We start from the raw sequence: 10,907 nt of genomic DNA on the forward strand, positions 1-10,907 counted from the left end.
GCACGGTGACCTTCGGCGCAGGCAGCGCTCCCAGGGACAGTGGGCATGTGTGAAAGGTGCTGGCTGAGGGGTTTCTGCAGTGAAGGGTGTCAGCTGGTGCCAATGAGACAATGTGGATGTCACCCTGGTGCCCCTTTACAGACATAGAGCAGGTCTGACTCAGTTACTGAGCTCATTCTTGGCAGGATGGGGCCTCACCTTGGAGCAGTGGGTGCTGGAGAAAGCAGTGCCATTCCTAGGACCTCTTGGTGAGGCAGAAATGACAGTGATTAAAAAAAGAATGAATTTAAAATCTACAGGTCCAGCATGAATTTGGCTCTGGTGATCCCTCTGTCACGCCATATGCTGCAGTGAGTACTGCCAGCGTTTCTTCTTTTTTATTTTTAATATATATATATTTAAAATGAAATAAAAGAAAGAAAAACCTTTGACCGAAGGGGCAAAAGGTAATAAATTGTGCCACTGCAGGAGCACAGAATCACCTTGCAGGGCCTGAAGTACATCAGTGCTTGGCTGCTGCCCACCTGGTTCACCTTTTTGCTTCCTGTGCGTGCGGCAGCAGCTGAGAGGCACCTGTGCAGCAGGATCGGGTCTCGTTTCACATTCTGACTTCCTCACATGAAAGGCACTCGAGAAATGCCACTATTCTTAGTCTTTTCAGGTGTGCCTCGGTGCTAACACTCTTTAGTCTCTGTGCTGGCCTGATGTTCAAGAGATAAATTGCTTGTGGGAACCTGACGTAGCCATGCCTTAGGGGTGAGCTTGATTTCTCAGGAGTTTTCGAGTTAACACTGAGGTTACAGAGCTGTGAAAGCTCATTGCATAACATTTGTGGCCATCAGTTCCTAGGAGTGATTTTCCAATGCAAAAAGCTTTCTTGCAGACAGAAAAGCATTTAATTATGTGTTCAGAAGCAGCACGGGAGCCTTCACTTAATGTTCTCCATAGTCAAACGTTATATCACTTTAAAAAAGTAGGTGGGTTTTGGTTTTGGTTTCTTCTGTTTCCCACACACCTTTACAGGACATAAAGTTTTAGCTGCTTACAAAAGCAGTTTACAAAACAGCTGAAGAAAGCTGCAATGTGAGAAGCAGTGGCAGAGGGCACAACCTTTAATAGTGCTGGGCAGGGACACCCACAGAGCAGCCTGGGGACACCTCTGGGGAGATACCCAAAATCTTGCCTTGAGCAAGAACAGGGGTCAAAGAGGGGTTTATGTGCCTCATGTGATTCTTATGCTGGGAGCAGGTTTGTGTCTCTGGACTGCAGCACCTCGGACTGCCCAGGCAGATGCTGTCCCTGACAGCAGGCTCAGCTCAGCCTCTGTGCTCTGCTGCAGCTCCTCTGCTCCTCTTCCTCTCTCTTCCTCCCCCCTGCACACACAGCAGCTGAGCAGCAAGAGAAGTTGCTGCACCTTTTGGTAACTGAGCCTTTGCCTGTTCTCTCCAGGCTCTGGTTTTTGGCAGTGCTAGGAGAGCGGCCAGAGCAGTGTGTGTGGAGCTTGTGCTTCTCCACATGTTCAGCAAGCACACAAATTTGAAAGCCAGCCAAGCCGGCTTTCCCATTTGTTCTGTTGTGTAAATAACAGACAGGCAGGTTTCTTTTCAGTTTGCTCAGGGCATCACATTTCTGCCCCTCTTCCCCCATGGGAAGTCCTCAGGAGCTGTGGGGACTCTGGTTTCTCCTGCTGGACTTGCCAGTCCCTCAGAGGACGCTGCCTCTGCTGGGCTCTGCTCCCTGTGTTGGGGTGGAAGGATGGAGAGCGTGCCCAAGACTCACAGAAAGCAATTAGTCTGAAGTGGAAAATTAATGTGAGGGGGAAAACCTCAGCAAAACCACTTTGGTGAGACAGACAGAAGTCTGTACCTCTGAGTAGCCTGGGTTTGTCTTTCGTTTGCATGTGCTTGAGGCAGGCTGAGTTGTGGTGTTGCAGAATAACCCCTGAGTGAAATATCCTGGCGGGTTTGGGTCTCTCTGAAGATCAGTTTCAATCTTCCAGCCCATTTCAGCTTCTTGTCACGATCTCGAGGCTGCCTCAGGCAGTGAGATGGCTGCTCTTCTCACTTTGAAGTTTCCTGAAAACTTGAAATTACTTGATATGACAAACTACTAGAGTGACATTTATTAGGCTTTCTTTGTGGTTGTTCATCCTCGCATGGAAAACTGTCTGGTTTATATTTTTAACTAATGTATTTAATCATAGTGAAAAGATGTTGGAGTGACTCTCCAGGCCCATCTGGGCTCACTGTGGCCCCTTGTGAGAAGGCAGGAGACTGACAGTGCTTGGATCTAGGCTTGGGCCCTCCCTTGGTGCCTTCGAGCTCATAAATCATACATCACAAAAGCAAAGGTAAAGTTCATGTATGGAAAAAAATCATATACTAGATCTTCTACTTGCTATTAAACCAGTTGAATTTCCTTTTTTTGATGTCACTGTTGTTGAAAATATTTCAGAAGGGACTTCTTGGGCAATAGAACTTTTCAAAAAGTCTGGCATTGCTTTGATGCTACTTTTATAGCATTAGAAATCAGTTCTGTGCACAAGCAGGGAAATGAAGATGATAAAACCCACCAGGCAAAGGGACAGGAAAAGAATTTGGGGAACAAATCCTGTGTGGTTTTGTCTGCTGGGAGTTTTTGTTTGTTTAAGTTGGAGGTTGGGTTTTTCGTCCAAACTACTTTTGTGCTCTTCTGTCTTTCTTTGTAAAATACAGATTGGGGAATCACACTGATGGTTGAACAAATGTGAATTGGAGAATGTTGGAGTAATCAGCCATTGATAAAAATGCCCTCAAGAAAAATCAGCTCTGTTCTATGTTATGGAGGCCTGTGGGATTTGGCCCAGTTGGAGAAGTTTAATTGGATGAAAAAAAAAAAAATTGTTTTGTGAATATTTTCACCTGTGGCCTGAAATGGCTGCGTCCAGAAAAATTAATGTTAAACACAGCTCCTCTGTAAGGTCCATGGTTAATTGTGCAATTGTGGTCTTGTCCAATTCACAGAAGAGAGTGGAACTGAAAATGTAACTTTTAAAGGCATTGGTTTTGGTGCTTCTGGTTAGCACTTGATTTTTATTTTTTTCCACTAAGACAGTGCTTCTTTGACTCTGTAATACTGCTGAAGCACTGGGAGGAAACCTGAGTATGTGAGGGCTTCACATTCAGCTTTCCATCACTTTTCTGTGTATTAAAAATAACACCAAGAGAGAAGAAACCATTTCTGCTGCACGGAAGCTTTGTATCTGCTCAGGAAGATTTGTGTTTTTAAAATGTCAAATGCTTTTCGGTTTTATTCACCAACAAAATTGCTCTGTATCTTCCCAAGCTGCAGAAGGATTTTTATTGCTTTGTCCTGGTATAAAACTACAACCAACTGGAGATGCTCCAGAGTTAACAGTGGATTTCCCACAGGAGCCTGCATGTAAAATTCTGATTTAGAAAGAAATGTATTCTTAGCTGCAGGTCAAAGACAGGACTTAAGTGTATTATTTGAATGTAAGTTCATCTTGAAAAGCTGTGAATTGAAAGTGACACCTTCTTGCTCAAAAGACCTGTGCTTTTTTGTGCTAAAAATTAGGACTACTGTAACAACCTGTAAAATCAACACAGCTGGGCTTTCTTCCTTCTTTCTCTTAATTTCATTTTCACTTCATTTCTCAAATTTCAAGCACACTTAGCGAGGCTGCTCTCATTTACTTATACAACAGGCAAAATTCAGACCAATGAAATTATATATAAAAACATTTTAGGCCCACAAAGAAGAGGCACTGGTGGCAATAAATGGGAATAAAATAGCCCAGTTTAATTTCCAGATTTTGTAGTCTGGGTTTGCAGCCAGGAGCACACCGAGCCTTGAGAGCAGTGGCTCACAGTGGCTCCCCACCACTGCCCATTATTGCAGCTTGATTAGCCCGACTTTAATAATCCCAGCCTTGTGTGATGGGTCGCAATTGCTGCTGCTGATAATTTTTTAGGCAGCTAGTGCAGGTAGAGGAGAATTACATACTGCTGTTAAATTGGGAAATTAAAATGTATTTTTAAATCATACACTTCTCATGCACAGTTTATTTAGTAAAACTTCATTTTCACACACATATTTTATATGCAAAGTAATATGAAAGGTGCAAAGAAGAAAGGTTAACCCATATTGAAAATCTGTAAGTTTCTGAGTGATGGAGGCACTCAATAATGTTTAGAAAATATACTCTTTTGGAAAGCTCTTCCTCTTGCTCCTTTACAGAAAGCAGTGAAGATGATGCTAAAAATATTTTTTCACCTCAGCTGTGGCCATAGTTTTAGTACTAACAAGTTTTAAAATGTTCACAGTCCCACTATAAGATATGTGCAGCTGCCCTCTTGCACAGTCAATCATTTCTATGGAAATTGATGGACAGCAAATTGTATTTTCAAAACTGGACCCCTTTCTTTTTAATTTGCTACAGAGAGAAGATAATTTCTTTTCACATTTTGAATAAATGGAATACCTGTCCCAGAAACTTGACTGTCAACAGTCTCAGACTATTTTCACAGCTGTTCTAGGAAAGGCAAAGAAAATTATTCCTTTTTGTGAAAGTGTTTCTGGCTATGAGCACCAACCATGCCCAGATAAGGGTTCAAGAAATGCTTGGCTTAAATTTCAACAAACCTTTAGATCAGAGTCAGAGCCAAACTTGTAAATGGCATTAGGGTGGTGACAGCCCAGAGTGCTGAGCTGAAGAGTTCAGGCAAGCCCAGAGACTCTTGGAGAAGTGTACAGTACAAGCTGGAAGGATTTCCCTAAGGAATGAGCTGGACAGAGCTGGTCCAGCCTTCTAGCTGGGAGAGAGGAAATCATCAACCACTCCCTAATCTTCTGTGATGCAGGCTTTGCTTTCTTCATTCCCCTGCTCCAAGAAAGAATGAGAAGACAGGCAGAAGAATTTCGTACATATGCTACATTACATCTTTGATAGAAATGTGCTGATGTAGAAACCCAGTTCGACACATTCAGTCGTTCTTTAAATCTCATATTTGAATGGGTTGTTTTGATTTACACGGGCAAAACCTGATTTAAAATTGCAGAAGAAAGCCACAATGATTCTTCAGCACGGGTAATCAGGAAAGTTTGTTGCTCAGGAATGGTTGGTACCTGAGATAGTCCCTTGGGTTTCTATTCTGGGCAGCAAGTCCTCCATGAAAGAGCAAAAACTGCTGTCCCTCCTAGCAGCCCTGTGCAGTCCAGGATGCTTCCAGGAGGGAGGATTCACTGCTGCCCCAGGCTGTCCAAAGCAGAGGATCTCCAACAGTGACCTTCTGCAGAGTCAGACTTTTGGCTGGATGCTGCTTTTAAACTGCCAAGGTGCATTCTAAGTTAAAAAGGTTATGAATATTTCTGGTTTTGCTCTTAGCAACACCTTTCTGATCACATACATAAAGGGAAAACGGGTGCAGCTATGACCAAAGCTGATGCTAAAAGGGATTCCCATGATCTGGTTAGTTTTAGTTTTCCTCTGGCAAGCTTTTCACATTTGGTAGATACTCTCGAGGCTAATGCTTCTTTTGGGGTTAGTCTGTCACTTTGCTAATGCTGGTTCCTTCATCTAACTTTTCTCTCCTTCATCTTTAAAGGGAATTAAAATATGGAACAGTTTTGCATTCCCTGGAAATCATTGTCCTCCTCCCTAGGGCACGGGCCCGGCCACGTCAGGCACAGCACTGTCAGTGTCCTGGCACGGGGCGTTCTCCCAGCGCTGGCAGTGCCATCGCAGGGCACAGGGGTTAAGGACAGGACACAGCTCAATGGCCCTCCTCAGGTGTGCTTTCTTACAGAATTCCTTTGCTGCAAAGTAGTAGAAGAAGGCATCGAGGCAGCAGTTCAGGTTGGCAAATGTCATGGACACCTGGAGGAAGAGGCTGATGGCCTGCCTCATCCTGCAGCTGACGATCAGGTGCTGCCTCACCAGGCACTGCAGCAGGATGCCAAGGTGGACGGGGGTGAAGCACACCAGGAACACCACCAGGTTGATGACGATCACTCGCAATGAGCCGCTCTCTTCCACGCTCTTTTTGTCATGGGTTTTGTGATTCAGAAGAATCCAGATGGTTTGGGCAGAGCAGAAAACCATCACTGCAAGAGGGATCAGAAACCCAAACACTTCCACAGAAACAATGAAGGGCACACTCCACGTCTGGTCTGACATGTTGTGAAAGCATTTAATAGGTTCCTTCTTCTGAAACACATAAATTGGGATGCTGCAGATCCAAGCTGCTGCCCAGATGAAGCAGCAAATCACCACGGCCCACCTGGGGGACTGGTTAGCTCGACCTTCAAAGGGGTGCCTTATGCAGATGTACCTGTCCACGGTGATGCAGACGATGATGAAGATGCTGGTGTAGGTGTTGACGAAGTAAGGAGCCTGTATGAGGGAGCAGAGCAGCCCAGGCACCTTGGTGACAGAGTAGTACAGCTTTGGTGGCAGCGAGAGCAGCAGCAGGATGTCTGCCAGCACCAGGCTGATCATGTACACCGAGGTCTTGGTCTGCTTTCTCCAAAAGCAGCAGAACACAAACAGGGCCAGGCTGTTGAGAGCCAGCCCGAGGATGAAGGTGGGGATGGAGAGCCCCAGCTGCAGGCTCCATGCCAAGCTGTTGATGGCTGTAAAACTGCAATTCTCACTGCTGCTGGTCATTTCTGCCCTGAAATGACAAAGAAAGCAAGTTGGAAATGTGTAAGACTCACAGTTAATGCCATGATAAAGCCAAACCAAGATCCTTTCAAACACAGTTCTAGAATTTTTTGGTCTTGAGCTGGACATTTGGTCAGCCTTGTCTATTACAGAAAGTGAAACCTGCCAAGCACAGAGCTTTCTATTTCCAATTTGACTGGCTTGTTATGTCACAAAGGAGTCTGATTCTCAGGGGAAAGTAGTCAGCATCCACTGATTACCAGCCCATGGAAGAGACTCCAATTCAGATATTGAAGGGACTGACTCCTTCTAACATATATTTTCAAAAACTCTGAAGACTACTGGCTAATTTTAATAATTTGTACACCTGTTGAAATTTCCCTAACATATGTGCTTAGTTTTGATGCTATGCAGAAATTAATGAAATTATTATTCCATATTAAGGTATGTTGATCTGATATCTGGGATAGCTCTTATATCTAAATCCTCATGCATCAGTAGCTTTTGCTGATGTGCTTTTACTGCACCCATATTTATATGATATTTTAGTTTCATACAGTGCTTATATCCAATGCAGTATTTTAAAAGGTCAGTTTAAGAAGACTGATCTTTTATCTAGGTGCAAAATGAGTAAGCGTATTTTTTCACTTGTGCTTAACTTTCAGCATTGTTTAAATCTGTGGTTAGCAGTTTAAATTTTAACTGATTATCTTAGACAATCCAGCAAAGATTAGCAAGTGGAAGCCATGACGTCTTCATAATGCAATTCTTAAACAAATTGATTTATCTTGAATGTTATCACTGTTTTTAAAAATATACATAGGCTTTAACAAACTATGCCTTAAAAGTGCTTTTTATAATCTCTTTAAATCAAAACCAAAAAAAGTCCTAATAAAGCATAAGAAATTGGTAGTTGAAGTTCCCAGTCCAGTTCAGCCAACCAAGTAGCTCAAAAGAAATTTTAGGAGTAAGTGAAGGTGTTTTAAAAAGAGTTTGATCAAGAGGAGAATCTTTGCTTTGGAGGATGACAAGTGACAGCTCTTAAGCACTGCCAAATGAATCTAAACTTTACTAAAGAAACCAAAACCAAAGAGTGAAAGATTTTTTTTTTTTAGTGGCTAAAATAAAATATTTAAAAAAAATATGGAGAAACAGAGAACAGCTGAGGAGACAGCCTTGCATTTTGCCAACTCTTATACCACTAATTCCATAAGAATTCATTGACATTGTGCTGGAGGTCAGATGTGGGATGGCTTGTGGGAATCTGGGAGTGATAATGGAAATAATTGTATCTGAACACAAAATGCACTCAGAGTTTAACATGCTGCTATTAGTGAAACATTAATTTCCAGCTCAGACTACAGAAAGAACAGGCACATAAAGCTGAAGGTCCAGCCCAGCAGTTATTATGAGACATGGATGTTATCAGTGTGGCTGGAAAAGGTTCCGTCTAATCTATCTGTTGTAGGAAAGAGTGTCAAATGTGATTAAAGCAATTCTGTAACTGATGAGCTTAAGCTTCACGTGGATTTATAAAGAAAACTGCTAAATAAGTCTTTGAGAGCTCTTACCAGACCCTTATCTTTGATGAAGTGTCTGCTTTTTCATCTAAGGGAAAGGCAGAGGATTTTAGGCACTTGCATTTCCGCAAAGTGTACTAGAAACAAGCGGCTAGCAGAAAAAGCAGGGTTTAGAACAAGGGCTCTTCAGTAGGCAGGGAAATGGTTGTCTGAAAGCTGGTGAGGATTACAAACAGACTGGATGGGGTTGTTAAGGGACTGAGACTGTCCTTGGCTGTGTGACCCGCTGTAGGAGTGAGGGTCACCTCTGGGGAGGGGCTGGGTGTCACTGTCACCCACAGAGAGCTGGACAGAGCCACCTGAGCTGGGCGTCACAGCGCTGCAACTCAGGAAACAGCAAAAGGAAAGCTGGATGTTATCACTGGATTTATCTGTCAGAAATGAGAGCAAAAGGGAAAAACTTCCTTTGGTCATCAAGGTGAGGTTAAATCAGCCCACTTGAGCCAGCAATATGTGGCAGCTACTTGGAAAATCACATGTTTGTGGTGTGTGAGAAGTGAGAAAATCACACAGAACATGGAGCTGAGCTGGTGCAGTGTGTGCAGGGGCTCACTCTGGGCAGATGCTGCTGTCACCGAGGGGCAGGACAGGGAAGGGGACATGGGAACACCAGCTTTAGTGTGAGCACGGGTGTCCTGTGGCCAAGGGCACCCACCACCTGGGGAGAACATCAGGTGACAGGAAACATTTTGGGGTAGTGACACACCTGTCAACCCAGCACTTGGTGTCCTTTGTAAATGTATCAGAAAACTGTGCATGATGACTCTTCAAAGTCTGAGGTTTGGTAGAGGTGTAGAAGAAGGGATTACAAGTGACCTCAGCCCTGATAAATCACAGTTGTACTAATTACCAAAGAAGAAGAGCCTTGCCCTCAATGCGTGGAAGCTGTGACTAATAAAGATAAGTGTGACAAAAGGGGTGGGTTGGCCAGTCAGGGAGAGCCTGGAGGAAGAAGAGGAGCCCGAGGAAGAAGGAATGATCCAGAGAGACTCAAAGAAGAACAAAACAAGGAGGAGAGTTGCTGCTGCAGAAGATCTGCCGTGAGGTCAGTCTGGGTCTGATAGAGTTGGAGCCTGCAGTCACACTCAAGCTAGGTATGACTTGCAGTCATATTCCAGCAGGGATAGCCAGCAGCCAGAGCCTGCCAGAGAAGCCAACAGAAGAAGGTTGCTGTAGTCAGAGTCAGGATGGATAAGCTCTAAAGAATAAACCAGAACCCTTTTCATGTTATTGAATCAGAGTCTGTGTCTTGGCTCATTTCTACCCCTAGTGTCTGCTGCAACAGTTTGGTGCTACTTTCATTGCACCATTAGCTCACCAAATACCTTTTCTGTAGAATTCATTGATACTGAATTACATGTAGCATTACTCCAGACAATGATTCATTTCAAGAAAAGAGCCTTTAAATTGATAATTGTCTGATTGTCAAAAATATGGTGGTTTTTTTATCACTTAATGTCTCAAATCTAAACTTCACATTTTGAGTAATCCGTGGGAATTGTGCAACTATTCCAGACTAAGTGACGTTTGCTTAGGGTTCACTTGAAGAATCATTTTCCTTGACAAATAACCTTGCAGTCATTTCATAAGCATCATCTTTACTGCATTGTCCAAATTATTAGTAAAAGTACTGCTAATACTCATCCTGAAAGATACTGAACTGTACTGGAGACATCTTTCCTACAGAGCAGACACTGATTAGAATCTCAGTGGGTACCACGAATCATACAGAAGTTTCATACTGCTCATGTTTCCTTTGCTTATGAGAAGTTCTTTAGAGGTAGTGTGTGAAGCCTGTTTCCCCCTCCTACAGCCCCATCTCCCTTTGCTGACGGGTTCACAGAGGAAGTCAAATTACTTCTATTTCAGTCATTCTCAGATTAATCTCTGCAGATTTTTACTTACCACTGACTTGAGTTCTGCATGCTTACAAACAGATTCTTTGGTGGGAAATTCCAATGTTTTTTCCAAATACTAAAGCCAGGATTACAGATCTAGTTTTTCCAACCCTTCCTCTCCACCTTCTTAAGAGAGGTACCACGTTTGCTCTTTTCCAGTCTTCCGAGGAAAATTTCTGTCTTCAACAGATTTTTTTAAGGAATCTCCTGTGGCTCTAGGATTGTTTCAGATAACTCCTAGAAACCAAAAGATAATATAAGAACCTGTAATTAACAGTACTGAGGAGAGTGTGCCTTAGCTGGTCCAGCCTCTGTGTTGTCGCTGCTCCATTTGGCCTCAGTTTCTCCTGCTGAGGATTTTTCCACTTCCTTTGAACTCATTAAATATTAATTGGGTTTTGCCATAGCAGGAGCTTCTGGTTTAGTGAGCAGCAAAGCTGTTCAGACCTAGGAAATGAACAGCAAGGTTTTACAGGAATAGCTCCACTAGGTTTTTTTTGCAGTAGAGCAGAATTCATGAATGGTTTCCTCTTTGCAGCTTGGACCTGAGTTAATCTGGCTCTAGCTGGGATTCACAGAAATCTGTACGAGATCACAGGTTAGAGATGTTACACTAAGGATGTTCTTATCCATGAAAGTTTCATTAGCAGAAACATGCTTTGTTTATATCTATTTCCTAGAACATTATTTATGTTAAATATAATTTATTCTCTTGTGGATGCACTAGAGAAGAGTAAGATGGTTCAGTGCAATGAGCAGCAGGTC

The 10,907-nt window shown here is 43.2% G+C and overlaps 1 protein-coding gene across 1 annotated transcript; it reads right to left on the minus strand.

The window, feature by feature from the left end:
- Positions 1–3,780: 3,780 nt before the first annotated feature.
- Positions 3,781–10,573, minus strand: GPR55 (G protein-coupled receptor 55). The gene is made up of 2 exons (XM_030280497.4): positions 10,150–10,573; positions 3,781–6,674 (listed from the first exon to the last, which is right to left on the minus strand). The coding sequence occupies exons 1-2, from the start codon at positions 10,167–10,169 to the stop codon at positions 5,660–5,662; spliced, it is 1,035 nt and encodes a 344-aa protein (XP_030136357.1). The 5' UTR covers positions 10,170–10,573; the 3' UTR covers positions 3,781–5,659.
- Positions 10,574–10,907: the final 334 nt, after the last annotated feature.

Source organism: Taeniopygia guttata, chromosome 9 (assembly GCF_048771995.1).
Source record: "Taeniopygia guttata chromosome 9, bTaeGut7.mat, whole genome shotgun sequence".
Lineage (NCBI taxonomy): Eukaryota > Metazoa > Chordata > Aves > Passeriformes > Estrildidae > Taeniopygia > Taeniopygia guttata.